Consider the following 23289-nt stretch of genomic DNA (forward strand, 5'->3'; position numbering starts at 1 on the left):
CATTTCAAATGAACATAGTTTTTTTTCCAAATGCTTGGTTGCCAGTACAGAACATGACCTTTGGTGTGCCCCCCCCCCACCAAAAAAAAAAAAAGGTGCAGAAGGTGTTCAAAATTAAAGAGATAAGTCAAATTTCAGCATCCCTGGAATGTTTTTACTAGCAGTACAGGGCAGTTTGTAGGTGGGAGGGTCAGAGTGAAAAAAGACAATTCAGTGGATAAATAAAGCATACAGAGTCAAAGAACCCGGGCCGAGTACCAGGCTGAAAACAACTTGACCTGCTCAACCTTTAAAGTGTTACAAAGAAACACAGACACATTTAAGTCAGTGAAATAATTTAGTCAAACAAACAATTTTACATTTACATAAATTAATTTTAGGTGTCATGATTCTCTCTTTTTGTATTTTTTAGCCCTTCCACAGCAGCACAGAAAAACACCTCCACCCTTCCATAAGGCTTGACATGGTTTTTGCAGCATTGTCTTTATGTTCGTATGATTTTTTTTTTGTATTCGAATATTAACCGCCATGTTGCCAATGGGAGAGTCGGTATGGAAGACACCACTGCATAGTTCCCAGGCTGGAGTCCAACGCCGTATTACAAATCACAAGAGTCTATATGACAACAACAAAAAGACATTTTTAGAGAGTTCCCAGGCTGTCATGGAGTCCTTATGGAGTGTAAGTGTGTATTAGATCCTCTTCTCACACTCCTGTGTGCTTCGCCCCCGAGGCTATAGGAAACCTCACAGGAGGGAAGAGAAGGGGGGGGAGGCAGAGCATCCATCAGCCCAGCTCAGAGAGCTCTGTCTGGGCTCGCTGTGACGGCCGGAGGGCAGGCACGGAGTTCCCCGAACCTCTTTATTTCTCCTCTCTTCTTGCGAATATATATGGCATAGGATTACCTGTTCCCACCTCCTTTTAAATGTTTTTCTCTGAGGTGTTGCAGAGAAGCAAGACAGCACTTTTGCTCTCCAGATTTCTCAAGGAAAGGAAGGAATGAAAAAAGCCAAAAAGGCGCAGATGTGAACTATTCTGTTAACTTATTTCTCAAGTGTACAACATCCTTCTGGGTTGAACATGAAATTGAGGCCAGCAGTGAGGATGAGTCATTGTTTCGCAAAGCCAAAAACGCCTCCTTCTTACAAAAAAGAAAAGAAAAAAAAAGATCCATTGTTCTCTATTCGCCTGAGCAAATGGAGCTCGAGTTACTTGGCTTTCTCTGAACAGACTCTTTAAATGTAGAAGAGTTAAAAAAAAAAAAAAAAAGAAGGTGCATTTCGTTCCGAAGTGTGCAAGCTGGTGTCTTCTTCTCCCCAGGTCTACAGAGGCAAGATGGAAGGATAATAAGGAGGAAGGACGGGGAGGGGTTCAGTTGAAGAGGATGGAGTCGGGGTCTCTGTTGGCGATCTGCGCCATGTGTTTCAGTATGTCTTTTTTAGTGATGATTCCCAGCAGCCTCCTGGTGACAGAGAGAGAAAAGAAAACAAAAAAAGTCATGGAAAAAGCAGATTACTTCATATCATACTTTGTCTGCTTCGTCATGGAAAGTCAAAAGAATTGACAGAAAGCAGAGACGCACACAGTGGAGGTCTGGCCTTCCGTCTTAACATTGTGGCTTGGCTCAGTTTTATTAGTCTCAGAGGGATACTGGCACGCAGCAGGAGATCAGACGGGGGAAACGCAAAGTCCCTGATCACACTAAAGCCGTTTAAAATTTTGTTCAGGTTCACACTCGGGACACTAAGCAACAAGAGCCAAAGCCAAATTATGTTAAATGAAGGCAAGGCAAGGCAGCTTTATATCTGTATAGCGCATTTCAGCAACATGGCAATTCAAAGTGCTTTACATAAAAACGATAATAAAATTTAAAACAGATCAAATACGAGAATAAAAGTTACAGCGCAGTATAAGAAATTAAACATTAAAGAGCATATTAAATCTAGTCCCTCTCCAGTTAATGGATTTCATTCCATTTCAAAACGACGACAGCGGGGGCAGCTTATGGTTCAACATGGCCTCACGCAGAGAGAAATCATTTGTGGACGGAGATATTAAGGAAATAAATGTGGCAACATAAAACAACACAAAAGATGTGGGTGGAAGGAATGCTGCCTTAAAGAGAGCCAAATTGGAAGAAATTCCCTCCAGGGGGTTCTGACATCTCGCATTCACAAGAATGGGACAGGTGTACGGACGGAAAACCCGAAAACACAATTCCTCCTGTTTTTGCATTTCTGTCATAATGATGATGTCTTACAAAGCTCTTAAAACAAACTTCTTTTGCAAAATAAATTGTAAGTTAATTTAAGCTGACAAAAGAAAAGAAACAAACCCAGGATTGGACTGTTTTGAAGCCAGATATGCCTCCTGCCAATGCAGCCAGGCAACTTTGAACTTTAGATAACTTTAGATACTAACTCAAGTTTTCCTGGGAACATACCATAGTTGTCAGTCAGAGTCCTGAAATTAACGGTATCCATCTCACAAGACGGCCGCAGTGATCATACTCTGCACTTCACACCGCCTCAAGGTCTTTTTTTATGAGTGTGTCAGACTATCTTCATTCCCAGACAATGAGTGATAAGCTTGCTCTAAAACCTCGCCTGAAAACACAAATCCTGCCTTATCAAGAAGAGTAGATCACTGTCTCTTTAGCCATATTCAGTTCATCCTGCCCTCTCGCATGAAGCCCAAGCCTTCCCTTCACTGCCCTCTTTTCTGTGCCTCCTTTTGATCCCATATAAAATGTCCCATTTCCTGTCACACATGGATCCACTCTGGTATAATTGAGCCTTCTATTGTTGGCCTAAAGAAAAAATATGTGCAAGATTCATCCAGAGTCATTGTGCCTGTCAACAGCCTTTCAACAGCTGTGTGCGCTGTCAACCGTGCCCATGGGCCAGGCAGTGAGTGAACATAAAAAATTGCCAATTCGTAGTGAGATGTTCTGGTGGACATCAGTAGCCAAATGCCTGAGAAGAAAACATGTAGAGCCAAACTGAGGGGAACTAGTGAGGTTTTTGTTGACAGCGGTTTTGGTGATTTGGTTTGAATTATAGTTGATCAAGCCCTTCATCTTGAGGATACGCACACGTTAAAGCTGCACTGGGAAACTTTAAAAATCTGCTCCACCTGGCAGCAGATGCAATCTTACTCCACTGATTCAACATGTTAAAGGCATACTTTGCCGATATTCAACCGATCAAGATTATTACCCATTTTCTGCAACAGATTTGCTTGGTTTGAAGACATGCTCTCCCACCCTCCCGTATCCCTCTCTCTCATCCTCTTGTAAAATAATTTGAGTTTTCTCCAACTGGGCTGACCCCTTTGACTCTACCCAGTAGTTGAGAAGCAGGATACGGGAACTTTACCTGGGTCTTGAGGAGCTGCAGTATTTATTAACAGACAAACTGAAACCTACCCTGTACATTTACTACAACTTGACAACTTTACTGTTAATTTCCTCTCTGTTCCGATCGCCAACAGCTGTCTGCTCTGAGCTCATCCACCGTCACTCTCTCTCTCTGGACCACACACTCGCTACGCACTGAGCTATTCCTTTAAGGAGCTTCCTTACTACTTTGATCTGGACTGAGACCCCCCTCTTTTTGTCCGATCAAGGATTGGCTGTTTGGTTCCGGAAAAGGCTGAAAGTCCAGACCAAACGAGGTAGGTGTGAAAGGGCCCTAAGACTAAAAAGACACAAGGTAGCTCGACCAAGACTTAAAGCTCAACAACTAACTGAAGCAGCTGAGGGGTTTAACTCCTGCTGGAAAATAAATACAGTGTGTGTCAGAAGCACAAAGTGACAAAGAGAAACCACAAGCTATATTGTTACATGTGTGTGTGCGAGCTACTATAAGCCTGTGTTTGACAATGTTTGTAAAATACACTATTTCTGTACACTCGTGAAAATATACATTATTCCACCCCTAAATCCCTGAGAGCTGTCTGTTTGAACATGTCAGATTTCCATCTAAACAAATGGTGTGTGTGTGTGTGTGTGTGTGTGTGTGCGTGTGCGTGTGCGCATGAGAGGCATGAGGATTAGGAGTGAAACACTGATTAAGTTTATTCTCACTGGGAGTATCTTCTGTTCTGTCTGAATGGAATTCTCCAGGTCAACATTGTCCCTTAGTCATCACAGAGACAGAAGTCTGACAGACAAACAGCATCGCGTGTGAAATGTTGGAATTGGTTTTGTATATGGAGACGATTTCAAACAAAGTGAGAAAGAAAGTTTTGCTAAATATGTTTGAGAGGTTAAACTCTGTTGTCAAATAACTGAACACAGCAGAGTCAGTCTTAGTTCCTATCAAAAGTACACAGCTGTGCAGGTATTTGTGTATTTACTGCTGTTTATGCATCAGATGAACATACAACCTGAGTGGAAATTCATTTGCAGCAAGTTTGATAATCAATCAATCAATCATTGAAGTTATTTTTCAAGCACTAATATTTGCCGGTTCCAACAACTCAAATGTGAAGATTTCCCACTTCAGTTTGTCTTGTATCATTGTACAGTAAATATCTTTGGGGTTTGGACTGTTGGTGTGACAAAATAAGACATCTCAAAACGCCACCTTCGCTCTGGGGAGAAAAAAAAATTCAATTACTTTCGACATGACAGCTGTGTGTGCCCACGAACCCCTAAAGCATCCCCAGTAGAAATGTCTACATCCCTGTTTTACTGTTTCTCTAACTCCCTTTTCTTCCTTTAACAGATGCTTACAGCAAGAAGCAGAACATTCACTCGTCCTCCACTCGGGTTCCCCAAACACTCCATAAATCCTGCCTCAACACAGAGATCACTTTGAAGTAGCAGATTTGACTCTGAAGATAGATTTTTACAAGCTACATGAATTAAAAAAAATGTATAGGATGTCAAATATCATCAAAGCTTTTCCACTGGCGTCACCATGGATGTTTTCCGTTAAATCAACAGATGTTACAGATACCACGTCTGAAAGGGGGCTCCTCGGTGAAGTTCATGGTGATGAGGTCAGCGGCGGTGAAGAGATTTGGGTAAATGCACCTGAAGAGTGTTCTGTGCCATCTCTCACTGCCCCTCCCCTCCATTAACCGTCTGTCTTCCTCCCTACCTCCTGTGCCTCCTTGCTTTTCCTTTAATGCATGACATGACAGCACAACGACCCGCGGCCCTCCTACGCATCCACCTGTCACTCCTTCAATCCCTCCACACGCACAATTTCCTGAAGATGTCTCACTTTAATGTCTACAGGTGTGGGAGTGCGCTCAGTTTATGTATTCATCCATCTGTTCCTCCCGTCTATTAGTGCCTTCTACCTTTCTTGTCTTGTCTTTAATGTGATGTGATCACAGAGAGGATTTTCTACCCTGACAACGATGAAGCAGTAAAAATAAATCAAGCCCTACTTGCTGCGCATGTTTGTTCTCACCCGTTATGTGTAACCAGACACTGGCGTAGCCCCAGCTTCCTGAAAATATCCACAGTGATGTCCATAGGTGTGTGGTCTGTGACCGTGAAGGGGCTCAGATCCAAGATGCCTCTGAGGCGGAGTGGCGGTGGAGCGTCAGCGGCGTGAGCCGGAGCGTGCTCAGTGAAGACCACCTGGGAAGCGCCGACGACGCCCTCCTGGCGCTTTCGGGCGTTGTCTGAAAGGAGTGGTGGTTAACTTGTATTATTATTTAAAGTAAGTAAGCACGTCACAACATTATTCAAATAAAAAAAATGTAGTTTTGTAGCAGTTTTTTTTGTTAAAGTGACTATATGTAACTTTTACATTTTTCTGAAGCTCTGTCATTTTTCATACAATGATCTTTTATGACCTGTAACAGCAAACGAGACTAACAGTAAAAGGAACGCTATTTTTATATAGTTTTTAGTAAGGCATCTACCCAGGTTTGATTTTTCCCGTGAAGTCAAAGAATGATTTGCGGCAGGTAGACGGCGCTACAGTAACACATTCTGATGGGTCACTGATTTCTTTGTAACACCGAAAAAGCCAGTGTTAGCGTTTGCCAGCGGAGCCAGGTAAAAGGAAGCAGGAGATTTCTTTATATAGGCATAATTGTATTTTAATGTTATTTTAGAAGTTATTTGCTGTAGTTATGGCTGATACTGGGGCAGGGCCATCACAGAAAAGAAGGAAATTAAACGAAGAACAAGGAAGGGAAAAGGGGAAGGGAAAGACAACGGGCAATAACGTGAGTCACACTTGGTCGGGCTTCAACAGATGGAGACAATTAAGGGATTGTAAATGATTCAAAACCCACCCAGAATTGTCCCTCAGGTATGTAATATGTCTATTTCATTCATAAAATAACTTTACAGTGCGCAATGTGGTTGTACGTTAGTAGCAGACATTAAATGACGTCCTCCTTCCATTTAGCATGGACGTTTTCCTTTTAGTCCGTGTTGGCTTCCTATTTTCTTTTCCCTTGCCCCCCTGTAACGTTACTTGTGTAAAGCGTCCATGGGTTTCAAATAATGCACTCTATCAATCTAAGTTATTATTATGTTGGTTGCTTCAACAAACTCCTAATGCTTTGGCTTGTACGCAGTGACAGTGATACCCAGTTTAGCTCATCCTCTCATTTAGACATCCAAAGTAAGCTAAGTTACCGTATGCAACACTTGGAATGCAACGATGCATCTGTAACTTATTCTCTTATTGTAAATGAATGATTTTCTAGTTGAGCAAAACATTCATCGCGACTGTATGACCTCACTGTAACACTAACTCAGTAATATACAGTGGGTAATACAGCACTGTAAAGAAAAGACCTTTACGACAGCAGGGGTGGTAAAAACACTGCCACCATTGTCCAAAGCGGCCACTAGAATCAACACAAACTGAAAGTTAAATATTGCCACTTTAAAAGGACAATTCCAGCGCAAAACGGACCTAGGGGTTAATAACAGATGTGTACCCACTCGATCGCTCTCTGGGACATGTTTTCATGCTAATCGAATGGGTTTGTAGCTTGAAAGAAGCTAGCATGGACCGCTGATTAGCTGACAACGCTAGTATTCGGGGCACAGGGAAAGTAAAAACAAATCGCTATTTTGTACCACTAAAAAGGCTCAAAATATCACCAAACTTCAACGGTAGCATAATGAGGGTCCCTAAATGTTAACCGAAGCATTGAGAACATTGTAAGTGTACAGACAATGTATTAAAAAGATAGATTAGAAAGACAGTAGCTCCCAAGACAGCGGCCGCCGATTATAAAGACAGTCGTGTTCTCGTATACTAGTGTTGTAAGCTAATCAGCGGTCCGCGCTAGCTTGTTTCAAGCTACAAACACATTCGATTAGCATGAAAACATGTCCCAGAGAGCGACAGAATGGGTACACATCTGTTATTAACCCCTAGGTTCGTTTTGTGCCGGAATTGTCCTTTAAGGTGTCACTTCAACTCATACACAGGATGATATAATGTTATATAGATTAGCGATACAACTTTATCCTTATATATGTTTTAAGCCGGACAGCAGGTATATTTCTACACACACACACACACACACACTTCTGACCTATTGATATGAGCAGGTCTCTTCTGAATACAAATCCCACCAGCCTCTGGGACTCCTGGGAGACGACCACAGGGAAGCCACTGTAGCGAGTGCTTTCCACCAAGGCCTGGGGACAAATAACACCGCATAGGTTATATGCAATATGGTACATCATATTATAAATCCACAAGTCCTAATACTCTTAAGACCAAATACTTTAGACTTTTTTTTTTTTTGACAGTTTTAGAAGTCAGGAATAATGTAATAAATACTACCCACACATATAAATGCTATTTATACACACACACACACATTTATAACTGACATTGCTCACTTATTACAGTAAATGCAGCTAGCACAGTTTTGGTTTCTCACATGTACTTATCCGTATCCCCACCTACAGTATACACGTTTTGCTTTAATATACCACATGTGCATTTCATATCACTCAATTTTTTTCTGCTCTGCATTCCAGTGTGTTATGATATACTGTGCGCATGTGTCCATTACCTCCACCTCCTCTACAGTCATGCCCTCCTGTGTGAGCACAGCCAGCGCAGGGTCCGACCTTCTGGGCCTCATCACGTCCACAGTCAGGCTGCTGTGCTCAAACTCCTCTTTAGGCTCCAGGAAAGGGTATCCATTCAGCCGGATGTGAGCCTGCAGAACATTGAGGAGTAAATACCAAACTTAAAACCTTGACCTCTTAAATCTAGAGCTGGGCGATATGGAGGACATCAAATATCACGGTATGTTTGGCCAAATACATCGATGTCGATACTGTAGGGTAAACTTTTGGTGCTTTCACAAAAACTTTACACAATGAGATTTTAGATTAATAATCAATAATGTGGATATAATGACTAAATGGATAAAGGCAAGTAACAGAACAGCTAGAACAGTCTGGTAAGTTCAGAAAAGTACATCACTTTACTGTAATGCAGCCTATAAAAACCAGGAAAAGACAACACTTTAATTCAAGACGATATCTAGCCTCATATATGTCGATATAATCTCGATGTTAAACTTCAATATTCCGCGCATTGATAGCTGTGTTGTAATTCTGATTGAACATCAGGCTCTAAATCACATTCAGTCTCCTTTTAAACTGCTGTGTGGACAACATTTGTCCATCAATTTACTTTAACTGGAAGGGTCGGAAAGGAGTAAGGACAAAAGAGCCAGAGGAGATCGTTTTGGCACTTTTATGGACAAAACCCCGCCCCCCAAGTCTGTTGCATGCATGACATGCATACATAACAACCACAACCACATGTCACACACACCTCATAGATTCCCTCTCTTCCGAAAGCATCTGCCACCCATTTGCTGGTCATGGTCGCTGCCATGAGCGGGACGATGTACTCCAGACCGCCAGTCAGCTCAAACATGATGACTACCAGTGACACCGTCATACGAGTCACTCCACCTGGAGGAAGTAAAATGTTAGAAATACTCTCGAGCAAGGCATCTGCAGGTGACTCACAGTAAGTTCTGTCGAATGAATCACTTGTCTGATTCATCTAAACTTTACATTAACAACAATATCTACAGTATGATAAGGGTGCATAAGGCTGGAAGGGATACAGTACTGATGATATACACAAAGGGTAAATACTAGAGTCAGAAAATACCATCCGGCTGTCTGGATGGAAGAGACAGCTGCAACAACATGTAGTGACATATTAATGCATTTTGACATTTCTTTATCTAAAAGTTTGAGCTCTTTATTTTCCCTCTTCATATGGAGATGTTGGGAGTTTAGGTCTGTGGTTCCACTCTGAATCCAATTATAACCATTTAGCTTCGTTGTTTCTTCTGTGGCCTCCTTCCTCTAAACAACTAGCTTAAAGGGATACTTTGCTGCTTTTTAAACCAGCTGCGTGGCATCTTTGTGTGGGCAGTGTGTTTAGATGAATGGTGATTTGACTTCCCTCAGTGGCGCCAGTGCTCGGAGCGCCGAGCGGCGGAGGATGACGCGAAATGCGGTCTGGCCTCGGAGACCCGCGGGAGCATCAGCGCTCCTGGACGACATTACTGTCTTTAAGAAGCTGTAGCGGGCTGGCTGGTATCATATGGAATTAGAAAGCCTAAATCATGCTAGCATTTTGGGAAGGGGGCTAAATAACGCTCCAAAGTTAAGTTAGGCTAAATGTTGGCAAGGAAAAGACTGGCATTTTCAAAGGGGTGCCTTCCCTTGACCTCTCACCTCCAGATATCTGAATGAAAATGGGTTCTATGGGTATCCCTGAGTCCGCACTTTACAGACACACCCACTTTATATAATCCCATGTAGTCTTTTGCAAAAACCATGCCATTTTTCTCATGCAGTATAAATGTGTTATTTTTGCCTATTCTTAAATTGTGTACAGTATTTCTTTATGGATGCCAGTATGCAGAAATATTTAGTCTAAGAATTGGGTATGACTCATTGAAACCAACTGTATTCATGTTCAATGATGTTAGTCCCCATAGAAGCCATTTTATTTTAGTGAGACTATTTTTTATTGTTTTAACCTGACTGGAACAAACTCCTAGAAAACTGCAGAACCGCTGAAACTCCCAGTTCTGTTTGACGCTGCCTTCTATTAAATTAAGTAATTGTTCATTTCTTACACTGCACTGTAACTTGTATTCTTGTATTTTATACCTGTCTTATTCTATTTTAGCTTGTTTTTATTTCCTGTTGTATGTGAAGCACTTTGAATTGCTTTACTTCACTTCTTGCTAAAATGTGCTATATAAATAAACTATACACTAAACTTTCAAAACTGAATAGGCGCCTAACCAAAACATAATCTTTATTACAGATTTATGAGTAGAAAGACTTGACACACAAAGCTGAGCTGCATCTTTCAGATGATGTATACACACGTATATGTGGCTTAAACTGTTGACCTACTACCTCCCCTTAAAGATCCCCTGTCCCTCCCCCCCAAAAAAAGGACAAAAATGGGTCTACGTGGGTCTCAGAGGGTTAAGGACAAGAGTTATAAAACAGCACATTTGTATTTTAGTAGTTAAGGACGCCCACGGCCTCTGGGTAAATGCTTTGATAGCCTTTTTGAAAGCACTTAATGTACGAGGACATTACAAACAGAGAGACAAATTACAGTGTAGTAAAGAGAATAAGCTCAATCGACTTTGAAGTTAGAGGAGATCATTGCTGGGAGTGATTCTTGGTCACTTGCATTAAATGCTACTTTACAAGAGCTATCTTTAAGTACAGAATGTACTAACATTAGTCACACAAATGTATTGGTACATATTTCAGAAACAAAGAAACTTTGTCCCAGATCTGCTAGAAAGACAGATCTGGCCTGTTACCCTGAAACCCTGTCCTCTTGGTAAGAATTTAGTACCAATCTGTTTTTTATACAAATGTTTCCTGTGTGCGACGAAGCATACCAGCTATCTGTTTTCTTTCTTCACTTAGGCTTTGACAAAGGAACTAGAAGGTAGAAAGATTAATTCTCATTATCCATTAACACTCCTGGAATTCACTGTACATAATGTGAAACAGCAACAGTTAATATGAGAAAACTGTTTGGATTGGCATGTTGCCGTACTTATTTTAACCACAGCCTTTATAATAATGTGTATATTAGTTTCCTATGTGTCATTTTAAGAGCTGATGGAATAAATCCACAGTCTGTGGAGGCCAAACAGTCACTTCTTTTCACAAAAACTAAACTGATTTAATTAGAATTCAAAAACAGACAGATTGAATAATAAATAGTTTAAATTATTGTTAGTGTGCAAATTATCACCTTATGAAGACATGTCAGTCTATAAAAAACAAAAACATTTTTTTTTTTAAAAACCTTTTTGAAGTGGAAAAAAGTCAACCGAAACCCAGTATTTATAAAATACTTGCAACTAATAAGACTTAAAGCGTAACTCTCGCCAAAATGCAACCTAGAGTCTTTTTGTGAATGTACCCGAGTCAAACTTTCGTTTAAAAGCCTATTTAGGACAGAATCTGCACTTTTAAGACTTACTGAATTTTCGTTTTTCGGTCCAATGGCCTTTTGAATGGGAGTGCTAGGGGCACCTTTATGCTAGCCTCAAAATAGCTATTTTTAAAACACTAAGAAGGCTCGACACAACATGAAACTGTTCGAAGTATCACCATGGGCTCTACACATGAACTCCAGCATTGACAACATTGTTTGTGTACCCAGAGTTTACTAAAAAGAAAGGTTTTGAACAACTCACCGTAGCTCTTGTTGTTTCCGGCCGCAGCCATTTTATCAGTCAAAAACAATCGATTTCCGAATGCAACATAACAGGGAGGACAGTAAAGATGGAAAGCTCCTAAAGCTTAGTTCCATATAAATGCACAGATTATTTCTTGTTTTGTCATTATTGAAAAACAATATTGACCTCGTAGTTGAAAAAGGAGCCTCATATGGAGTCCGTTCATTCACATTCAGATATCGACTCGTTTTGACTGCCGAGGTGGTAGCGGCCGGAAACAACAAAACCTACGGTGAGTTGTTGGTGATACTTCGAGCAGTTTCATGTTGTGTCGAGCCTTCTTAGTGTTTTAAAAATAGCTATTTTGAGGCTAGCATAAAAGTGCCCGTAGGACTCCCATTCAAAAGGCCATTTGACCGAAAAACGAAAATTCGGTAAGTCTTAAAAGTGCCGATTCTGTCCTAAATAGGCTTTTAAACGAAAGTTTGACTCGGGTACATTCACAAAAAGACCCTAGGTAGCATTTTGGCGAGAGTTACGCTTTAAGGGACTCAAAAACCACTGTAAAGTCTTCCTCAGTCCATCCATCAGCAGTACACCACTTATTTGGGACTGGTTTGCAGAAAAAAGGGGGGGGGGGGAAGAGAGAGAAGAAAAAAAAAACAGAGCAGAGTCCAGACTTCCTTCTCCCCACCCACATCCAGCTGCTCTCTGGGCGTCGCAAGACATTCCCACATCAAATCATCTAATCTCTGACATGTTACCAGTTGCTCAGAATACCACTATAGGAAGGCGAGCATCCAAATCAAATGGCCAATTAACTGCCTGCTTCCTTGATCTATTCCAGGCTGCTTCTGGATATCGGAGCTCCTCACCCTGCCCCTGTCCGGAGGGGGGGGTGATGTGAATTTTTCGGTCACTTCACCTTCAGCCTGGGCTCTGTCTTTTTTACATTACATGTCATTTGGCTGACGCTTTTATCCAAAGCAACTACCAATTAAGTGCTTTCAACCTTGAAGGTACAAACTCCAGACAGCAAGAACAGTGCACGTACATTAGCTTTAAATAAGCCAAACTACAAAGAGCCATATTATATATATTTTTTTGTTTGTTTTTGTTTTCATCATCCAAGGTGCAGTTGGAAGAGATGGTTTTTTTAGCCTGCGACGGAAGATGTGTAGGCTTTCGTCTTCACCTCGACAGTTAGACAAATAGTATCACACAGATCTGTCTGTTGATCTAACGGTGCATTTTACCCACACTCATGATCAATGTTTACTTTCTTTATGGTACCGTCTTTCGAACAAATCAAGCCACAACCCAAGTGCTCACTGCCACACGCGTCTCACCTAAACATGCAGCGGCTCCGACCATAGCGTAGAGGCCCGGAGTGATGCAGTCTGCTCCTGGCGAGCACCACCCTTTAAAGAGAAACCAGTCATGGTGATAGTAGGCCAGCTGCTCCATGCCGACACCCAGCAGTCTGCCGGCGATGGCTCCAACTGCCATACTGGGGATGAAGAGACCAGAGGGAACCTGGGTGAACAAAGAGGAGAAAACAACAAGATAACATTACAAAGACATCCTCAAAACATCCTGAGCAGCGATTGGACAGAAGGGATTCTCTCTAATAATGATGCTAAAAACAACGTCCATATGCATTACCAGCCAAACGAAGTACACTATGTCTTAGTTTAAAGCTTCTGTAATACAAACAATCTTTGTTAATTAAAATGTAAACCACAGAGCCATTACTTTTTTTTTTTTACACTACCAACTACTTGATCCTCCCAGTTAGCCACGTGATTGTGAGTCATGTTGCTATGATTCAAAATCTGGTTCCAGACGTATTGAAGACATCTGGCACATTTTCATATGCTATGTTACCCAGAGTTCACAGAGAATGGTGCATTGACAAAAAAAAAAAACAGGAGTTCAAAGGAGAGTGTTCATAACAAGTATGCACAAGAGTGACTGTGCAGGAGTGGATTTCAATGTTTGTGTCACGTTTGTGTGTCCGGACCAACCTTCATGCCGAAGGTAATCACAGTGACCATTATCTTGAAGACTAAGGCCAGGGCCAACTGCCACAGAGCGGTGTACAGGCCTTCTCCTGCTGGCCGGTCAGCGAGGCTGTTACCTACACCAGTTTCTGATGTGTTGGCTGGCTGGAATGAGTGTGTGGGAAGAACAGAGGCAGGGAAAGATAAACAGAGAGAAGATATTGAAGAAATAGAAGGGAGTCGGACAGAGAAACAAAAAACAACTTACTTAAAAGGGTAAATAAAACCGTAGTTTCAGGGATTTAGGTTATTATCTATAATATGACCCAATCTCCACTTTGAAATGACAAACTAGAAAAACTTGTTGACTTACTATCTCTCCAAACAATCTACTCCTTTCCCCAACACAAACACAGATTCAACCTCTACACACACACACACACACACACACACACACACACACACACACACAAACAAATCTCACACACACACAAACAAATCTCACACACACACGCACACACACAAACAAATCTCACACACACACAAACAAATCTCACACACACGCACACACACAAACAAATCTCACACACACACACACACACACACACACACACACATAAACAAATCTCACACACACACACACACACACACACACACAAACAAATCTCACACACACACACACACACACACACGCTGACCGGTTTGTAGCCGCAGAGCTGAGAGGAATCGAGCAGCGAGCAGTCGTTGAACAGCTCAGAGATGAGCTCGGCTCCACTCATCCTGGTGTAGCTGTTTGGGTAGGCGACCACGGCGGTCAAAGCTGTGACCACAAGCACCTCCATGACAGGGTAGTGACCCAAACGAGTAGTTTTACCTGTTAGAGACACAGAAATGGAGTAATAGGCGTGCTGGGGTTAGAAAGAAAAGAACAGGGTTTTTCCTTTATTTAGAACAGCTGAAGAGAGACAAGAAACAGGGAAGAGAGAGGGGGGATGACAGGATGACATGACGCAAAGGGCCGGGTCGGACTCAAACCCAGGCCGCTGGCAAGGACTGAGCCTACACGGGGCACACGCTCTACCAGGTGAGCTATAGGCCGTCCCGGAAAGGGTTTCATTTAAATAAATGAGACTATGTGTGCATCTGTTTAAGGCACACACATTCAACTTCACCACTCACGTCTCCTGCACCAGGCGATGTTGGCCCTGATGAACAGCGCCCCCCAGAGGCCTCCGAATATTCCCAGCAGGATGAAGGGGGCCAGCTCCAACATGTGCCACGGGGCATGAAACTCCACGTAGAACAGCACAAGGCGGCTGTTTCCGAACGGATTGATGGAGCGCAGAGTGAAGGCCGCTACCAGGGCGGCGAAGAACGAACGCCAAAGGGTCTTCAGAGGGAAGTAATAACTCACCTGAAGGGGAAACAGAGACAGAGAAAAGAGAACTTTGAACTAACAGAAGAGCTACATTATTGCATTATCCTTGAGCTTTGAGAAGCAGCACTCAGTGGGTGAAAGTGCCCTTCGTATATATAGTCATCCAAAAACTCCTCAGGGTGTTTTGCTCAAGATGGATTAAAGCTGCTGAGACGCATTCCCCAAACTATCAATGCAAACACCTCTTCATGATTAATTGTTTTCCAGTACGGTGCCAGTGCTGTGCAGTTTTCAGCATAGAGTCACAAGTTCAAGAAAATTCAGATTAGTTTTGTTATCCGTTGCTAATAAAGCAACTGGCAATTGCAGTGTTGTTCTGATGCAGAAAACACAAGAAAATCGGACTCTCTTTGATCCTGCTTTGCATTATTCACTGTAATGAAATCAATTTTGCCTCAAGACTATGTGATATAATTGTGGTAGATTTTAAGTCTCATGTTGTATCAGATTATCCCCTGATGTTGTCTGAGGGGGATTATCAGACAAATGATTGGGTTGATGATGATGATGGGCTAATCAGCAGCAAAGAAATCAATAAATAACTGTACTCACCTCCTCCAGGCTGAACAGGACTCCTCCTATGGGAGCACCGAAGGCCACAGACACACCTACTGCTGCTGCTGCCGACAACACCTAAAAGCATGAAAATAAAAACAATCTGTGTTGCAGTACAACTGAGACGTTAAACAAGAAGAAAAGAAAAAAAATCAACCAACAATCAAAGGAACTGTGCGTTCTGCTTTTTGTTGAGGGAACAGATGTTATCTGGTGCAGGCCATTTATTCGATAACAGCCGTCTCTCAATAGGCTGATCAAAACCAGGAGTTCCCAATGGTTCTGCGATAAAGGCCAAATACAAACACAGTGCACCAAAGCAGCGATTTTAAGCTATTCTTGTGATATTAAGTAAAAAAACATTTATTAAAATGAGACATTTCTCTCTTTAGCTACTGTGTTTTCTAGTTTTTAGAGTAAATATTTTTAAAGACAAGAAGCAGCCTGTCATCTATTAACTCCGTTGTATGAAAGTAAAAAACAAATTAACTGCTAACAGCTGCAGAATTTTGTAACCACAAAGAGCTTATTTCAACACTTTCCTTTAAGGGAGACTACCAAAACAACAGGAGTCCATTTTTACTGCTGAATTCACCAAAACTAGGACACTGAATCCTAAACTAGCAATACAACCCCCATTATTCACCTCACCCAAACTTCCTCAGAGCCTACCTCTCGCCGCTTGGCCTCATTCTTGCGGTACTTGGTGAACAGATGACACAATATATTAGCGCAGCAGCAGGCCACGTGTACCAGAGGGCCCTCCTTCCCTAAGCTGAGCCCAGACGAGACAGCTAAAACCAGGGTGATGGTCTTGATGATCAGGGTCCACTTCCCCAGGTAGCCACGGATGATGAACCCACTCAGGATGGTTTTAATCTGAGAGAGACGGAGAGAAAAAGAGTGCGTTTGCATGGATTAGTTTGTGTGTGTAGAGACAATCAGGATAAGCCTGCGATTATGTGTGGGTTTAGGTTAAGTTGGGATCCGTTTACATATGCGCGTGTGAACGTATATCCAAGAGAAAGTAAACAGTGATGGAAAGGGAAGGAGAGAAAGCGGAGTTTGCGTTGTGGATATTTTTCTTTCAGACGAGCAGTTAATCTGGTGTGCGTGGGCCTGTCGACCGCTCTCTGACCTTTTCAGAGACGAGAAAAAGGAATCCATGAAATTAAGGATAGTCTTTGTTTAAAGGCAGGAGTGGAAGAGAGGTTTAGAGTTTATACATGCAGGAGCGAGTTGTGTTTGTGTGTCTTGTTCTGTATATATGAAATGGGTGAAGCAGTTTGGATATGTTTGTGCTCAGTTGAGTTTTCCACTTGTATTTCCAGTGCGTGCAAGCAAATCTTCACTTCCTTAGTAATAAAGCGTGAAAGAACAGAGACAAAGAAAAAGTAAACACTGGTGGAGAGCGAAGAGGATGGAGGGAGAGCAGTCTGGCTTTTAGGTTTAGCATCCACTGCATGTCATTTGCCCTTTCATATCATTTCAGTTTGGGTGTAAACAAATCAAAGTGAAATGGAGGAACAGACAAGTGGTAGGACTCGTGTACAAATGTTTATTAATAGAAAAATAAATTGCATACAACTGAGCTATCACATCTCAAATTGTTTATTCTTGCAGCTTTATCATCATCCCGTTAAAATCCTGTCCCTGACCAAACAATACAAAAATAAAGCAAACGATGAAGAAGTGAAAAACATTGTTTATGCACAGGAAATGGTCTAAAGCCTGAGTCATATGTCAAATGAGGCACTCCACAAATTGATGCTGCTTTTTAAATACATTATCATCCTGAGTGCAGTTTTACCTCTGGTATTCCTGAGCCACATGCATATGGAGCGAAGGCCCTGACCAGCGTGACCGCCAGGAAAGCGAAAAGTAAAGCCCAGAAGATGTACATCAGGTAGTTCATTATGTAGGCAAACGGACCCTGCAGGGACACACAAAGACACACGCATGTTAAATTCAATTCAATTCAATTTATAGTTCCAAACCACAACAGGAGTTATCTCAGGACACACCACGGGCGGCAGTCTGCCACTGCCGGGTGGGACACAGAAACACTGATACAGATATACAGATATGTAAAAATGTGTCTACTTTTATAAATAAGTCTATAAATAAGTAGACACATGATTTCTTAAACCCCTTGTCATTACAAAAAGAAAGATAAAAACTGTATTTCATTCATTAGGCATCCTGGCTTAGCTGTGGTGTTATATTGTGTCATGACAGCCTACAACCAGTAGATGGAACTAAAGCACCATTACAACTAGAGAGACAATGACTGTACATGAAATCTTGCTAGACTTTGGAGAGAGCTCTCATGTATAAGCAAAAACTCTCTTCAAGCACTTAAGAAAATAGTAAGATATAATAAAATAGGCAGTCTCTGGATCATGACATGGAATTCATTTCGTTGTCATACTTCATTCAAGACATTTGCATTTATTAGCCCAACTTTCCTTCTGCAAACATATGCTTGAGAAAGCTTGGCTACAATATGTACATTTCATGGATCTAAGTGTGCAGAACACAATTTTCACTCTGGATTCAATTGGTTTTGTAATGTTCCCCTACCTCCGATGTCCCCGTTATGAGCTCAGCCCAGCTCTGCCACTGTGGACACTGGTCCCTCTCCTTGAACGTTGTCTCGTTGGACGTCCAGCAGCAGTGCTCATGGTTGAACCAGAAGCCGATGAGACAAACCCCTTCCTTCATGTCAGTCAGCCAGTGGGCTGCAATGTCGATGCCGCCGGCTAAAGCACCTGGGAGAGAGAAGGATGCGTTTGGGACAAGGAGAAACATTTGTGCTGAGCATGTTTCCACTCCATCCAAAACACAGAAGCTAACTACATAGTTCTCCCTCTGTGGTTGAAGCTGTGGTGACATGGACCGAGCCAACATCTATCATCAATTGTCAGATTCATCCTTGTGTTCTGGGTCTAAACTTAACTTTTTGGCTTGCCAACATAATAAATATTCTTTTTCTTTAGAAGTATGTCACCCTGCTGCCTATTTTCAGCACAGAAACAAGAGGAACGGTTTTGTGTTCAGAAAGATTACCATCTACAGGATTAGATATATCTAGCTGTGCAGATAGTTGCAGGTTTACTTCCTGTGGCTTAGTTTCAACTTGCCACACAAATAAAATGAGAGAAAAGGAATTTGGTTTGTAGTGTCTAAAGCATTCAAGATCCCATATTGTAAAAAAAAATACTGTCGAAATATCAAAACGCTCAATCCACAGAGAAATGCACAATGCCTGTACTAGACTCAGAGCGTGCAGATGCAGAAGACCCAGAAACACTGACCAATCAGAGCACACTGGGCTTTTCGGGAGAGGGACTTCAAGAGACAGGCAAATAATGAAAAATCATGTTTTTCTAAACAATAAAGCAAGTAAACATGTTCTAGCAGGAACCGGAATATACAAGTATGAACCTGAAAATGAGCATCATATGGGACCTTTACAAAATATTTTTACAACATTGTAGTCAACAGTGTTTTTCTAGAAACAATTTCCCAGTTTGTCAGAATGAAGGACAGGCTTCACTGAAGCCAAGTCACATGCATTAGAAAGAATGAGTCCAGACCACAGCTTAAAGAAATATAGGGCCACTACCTGACATGAGTCCCACTAGAAGCATGAGCAGCCATCCAGAGAAGGCATCACTGATGCTGTGCAGCAGAGCCACAGTCGACAGTTTGCTCTTATTGGTGATCTGGATGCACACGGAGATGAGAAGATCAATATTAGAGAGTGATTACCATAATCATTATATTATTTGGTTTCATATCCTAGAGTATATTACATTACATAGGGTATCAGGGATACTTTACAGTTATGTTACTGCTGCAGTGCTAGAACGCAAGTCATGTAGTCAAGTAATGTACTTTTAGTTTGTACAGTTTCTTCAACATTTGACTGTTTTTTTGGTTATTTAAACTCTTGGCCGTGTTCTATTAACATAGAAAAACCAGCTATTATCATGATCAAACTGCATAACCTCAAGTCTCTAGTTTCTAGGTGTGAATCTGTAGAGCTATAAATATAAACTCTGAGGAAGGCGTGAAGAGAAAGATGTTAGACATGGTGGTTGTCTTGTCTTAAACTGAAACCTAGAGAGCATTGTTGTTACAGGTATGACAGTGAAGTAAACTGTACCGAATAACAATGATCTAGTTAAGGTTTTTACACTCTTTTCCATCCTTAAAAACACACAGCACTATTCTTCGTACCTCTCGGTGTCTGTCGCGGTCCTTGGTCTTCTCTCTGACCCAGTCGATGGTGTTGAAGTCTTCGTAGGTGCCCACCCCGGGCAGCGGGTCCTCCAGGGGGTCCACAAATTTACTGGGGCCGTTACCGTTCATACCGGCTGCTCTGCTGCTGCTGCTGTGCTCCTCATAACCTCCTGGGAGGGAGGGACAGGGAGCGAGAGAAACGGGGAAGAGAGAGATGCACATTAACATCCTCACACCCAAACGCCAGCCTCTTGCTTGCTACCACATTGTTCTTGCCTTGTCATTATATGCATTTTGTTCTATTGTTTTCAGCCATGCTGTGTTTTGGAGTTATTCAAAATACCATCATTTAAATATTTTGTGTGTGACTTGCATGTTACTTGGGTTTTTTGTGGTCATAAAAGGACATACTTCCACAGAATGAAGGAACAAGTACATATGGGAACTCCTTCACACACACACAGTTCAGCAGTGTTTCCCACACAACATATACTGTTATTATACAGGGATTTGTTTTGATCTGCTGTGAACTGATTTCAGCATATGTCAACATATACTCTCAGTTACATCCACTCTAATATATAGAATCTGCACAATCACAGCCAAGAGTATACAGTAGTTGGAAATGACTTTCAAGACAAAAAGTTTAAAGCACTGCAGTGTTCATTACACCTCAAAATACAAAAGTGTTGGATGTAACAAGCAACATAATACTCCTTTCACTTTATTTCATTTTGAAAATGTAGTTTTGTGCTGAGGGTGGTCCAAGGGGAAAAGTGTTGGAGTTATTAAAGTCAAAAAGGGGTTTTAGCATGAATTTCATCTGCAAATTTCATTAAAAACATTAATTCAGTGAATATGAACTTTGGTGTCAGATGTAAGATCATGTTGGGCTCCAAAATCCTAGTAAAGCATCCTCTGGAGACTTTGAATTAGTAGTAGCTAACAAAGCTAATCCAGAAAATCTTGATCTTTTATTTTAAATAGTGAATATACATTTGTATTTGACAGAATTCATCTCTTTACAAGAACATGTGCTCCTCCAAAGATGGATATGTCAGCAGCAATCTGGATGCACTCAGCTCTGAAGCCCATCTTAAAAAACACACACACACACACACACACACACACACACACACACACACACACACACCTTGAGAAAGTGCTAGCAGTAGCAAACCCGCTATTATTGCTGACTATTGTTACTGAGCCATGTCAAATGGGGACAAAGGAGCAACAAAATATTGTGACCTACTGTTGTAATATACATTAGATAACACCATTCTTGACAATGCTGCATTAATGAGTGTCTAAGGCAAAGACACACAAAGCTACGAGTTTGACTTCAGCTGCATTCTTTCAAGCTTGAGTACGTGGCAGCGTCTCAGCTACAGACCGCAACAATTACCAGACAGCAGCAACCAATCACAACCAGCTCTGGACGGAAACAGGAAACAAAACAGGAAATTCTGATTTGGTGTAAGCCCCTAACAACAGATTTGAGACGAGTCATTATGGGACCAAAACAATCGTCATCGAAATAAAAATGGGTTTTCATTCAAGTATTAATGGAGGACATAATAGGAATGTAAATGATGGTGGAGGTGGTGCTTCCTGTCTGTGTGAGGAAACAGAAGTTTAACAAGCTTATTGTGAGAAAAGATGCTGTTACTGAGAGAAGAAGCTGACGGGGGTCTACATGCTGGACTAAACATTAAGGCAATCACTAGCAATATTTCATCTCATATTTCACAAGGATTACTCAAGTATTGTCTTAAGTTTGCAGGAAGACAACCAGTCCCTCCAGAAAAAAGCGATTATGCGATCGCATAATTCAATGCATAATCAGCCAAAGTCCGCATATTTATGTGGGGGCCGCATTTTTTCAAATACGCCATTTTTTAAGAAAACGTGCCGCATAATCAAGGATTTTTGCCCGCAACAATCACAAAAAAACTCCGCATTTTTCTGGAAGGACTGGACAACATACTTCAAACACAACCAGAAAATAACAATGGCTGTATACAAAAAGGGTTTACACACCTGTGCTGACAAGTTATATGAAAATGTTTGGCTTGTTTGGGCTGCTAATGGCCATCAACACCTGTCTGAGAACCTTAAAAAAATGTTGAATGCCCTTAATGTGACAGACACATTTCCCAACTATTTTTAGACCCTCAAAATCATTCACTGTTGAAAGAAATACAGTATGAGCCATAGCCACATTTGTACCAGCCTTTGTCTGGTTAGATTTCTCCATTTTCCAGCTTTGGATTATGTGTTATTATTATTTATAGAGTAAATACCTTAAGATAACTATTTGTCTCACCAAAAGTCATTGCTATTATATAAAGTCCTTGTGTGCCCTTTTCTATTTCGGGGGGGATTTACCGCATTTAAAAAACACACAACAACGGTGACCTTTGCACCTTATTCATGATAGACAAAACAGCCTAGAGAGAATGCAGTCACATAACCCAAACACACTTGAAGAGAATAACAGGAATTTGTCATTTTCAAAAAATTAAAAAGGGGGCAAATCTGATACAAGTTAAAATATCCAGCCTAATATAAAAATGGAAATCAGACTAAAGCCATCAGGAAGATACCAATATTCACTGCTCTAAATAAAGTGGACTAAAAAGCAAAGACAACTAAAGAAAACAAGTGGTAAGGATCTGAGTTTGACTGCAGCTGTAAATTCATGTCCGTGTTCGTATGTGCTTTGTACAAAAGCAACAGTTGACCCCAAACATGCATTGGTAGGACACACACACACACACACACACACACACACACACACACACACACACACACTTCTGTCATGCAGGCTGCAGTACAGAAACATTAACCACATGAGTCAGGGTCTGACTGGTTGTAAATGGTCTTAATGGTTAAACTCCACAGTGTTAAGTTTAAAGGCATCAGCAAAAACACAACTACGCCAAATAAAGTTTAAAGCCTTGTTAAAGCTTGTAACCAATCACAAAAAAGGTAGCTGCAGTGAAGGTGAAAAAAATGTATACAACTTGTTACTCAAGCAAGACCTATGTCAGCAGTCTAACAAAAGATGACGACAGCCTTTCTTCTCATCGTAAATGCATTTAAAACTCCCTCTGTATGACAGCAGATTTGATCAGACAGCAAAAAAAAAAAAAAAAAAAAAAAGACATCAGAGCTACAAACAAAGCTCTCCTACAAACTCCTCCTGGGTCCCAAACTCACCGTTTTCTGTCAGAACCTCCTCATCCAGATGCTTAGTCCAGAACTCCCAGTCCATCTCTCCTTTCCTGGCCCCAAACCCAACCAGCTGAGTATCCTCAGTCAGTGTTAAAACTC

The 23289-nt window shown here is 41.5% G+C and overlaps 1 protein-coding gene across 5 annotated transcripts in view; it reads right to left on the reverse strand.

The window, feature by feature from the left end:
• Positions 1–324: 324 nt before the first annotated feature.
• clcn5b (chloride channel, voltage-sensitive 5b) overlaps positions 325–23289 on the reverse strand; it is a 36643-nt gene continuing 13678 nt past the window's right edge. For 4 of the 5 annotated variants that reach the window (XM_035994126.1, XM_035994127.1, XM_031304317.2 and 1 more), the window contains exons 3-17: positions 19948–20120; positions 19331–19430; positions 18286–18473; positions 17513–17635; positions 16375–16581; positions 15700–15780; positions 14889–15123; positions 14408–14583; positions 13734–13874; positions 13056–13242; positions 8793–8935; positions 8017–8166; positions 7528–7633; positions 5427–5643; positions 325–1462 (exon numbers count right to left, since the gene is read on the reverse strand). In XM_035994126.1, coding sequence (XP_035850019.1) covers positions 1372–1462; positions 5427–5643; positions 7528–7633; positions 8017–8166; positions 8793–8935; positions 13056–13242; positions 13734–13874; positions 14408–14583; positions 14889–15123; positions 15700–15780; positions 16375–16581; positions 17513–17635; positions 18286–18473; positions 19331–19430; positions 19948–20120 — 2318 coding nt within the window. In that variant the 3' untranslated portion in view covers positions 325–1371. Of the gene's footprint in view, positions 1463–5426; positions 5644–7527; positions 7634–8016; positions 8167–8792; positions 8936–13055; positions 13243–13733; positions 13875–14407; positions 14584–14888; positions 15124–15699; positions 15781–16374; positions 16582–17512; positions 17636–18285; positions 18474–19330; positions 19431–19947; positions 20121–23175 lie in introns of all 5 variants that reach the window. The other variant, XM_031304318.2, reaches the window with a different exon arrangement.

The sequence above is a fragment of the Sander lucioperca genome, chromosome 17, assembly GCF_008315115.2.
Source record: "Sander lucioperca isolate FBNREF2018 chromosome 17, SLUC_FBN_1.2, whole genome shotgun sequence".
In the NCBI taxonomy this organism is placed as follows: domain Eukaryota; kingdom Metazoa; phylum Chordata; class Actinopteri; order Perciformes; family Percidae; genus Sander; species Sander lucioperca.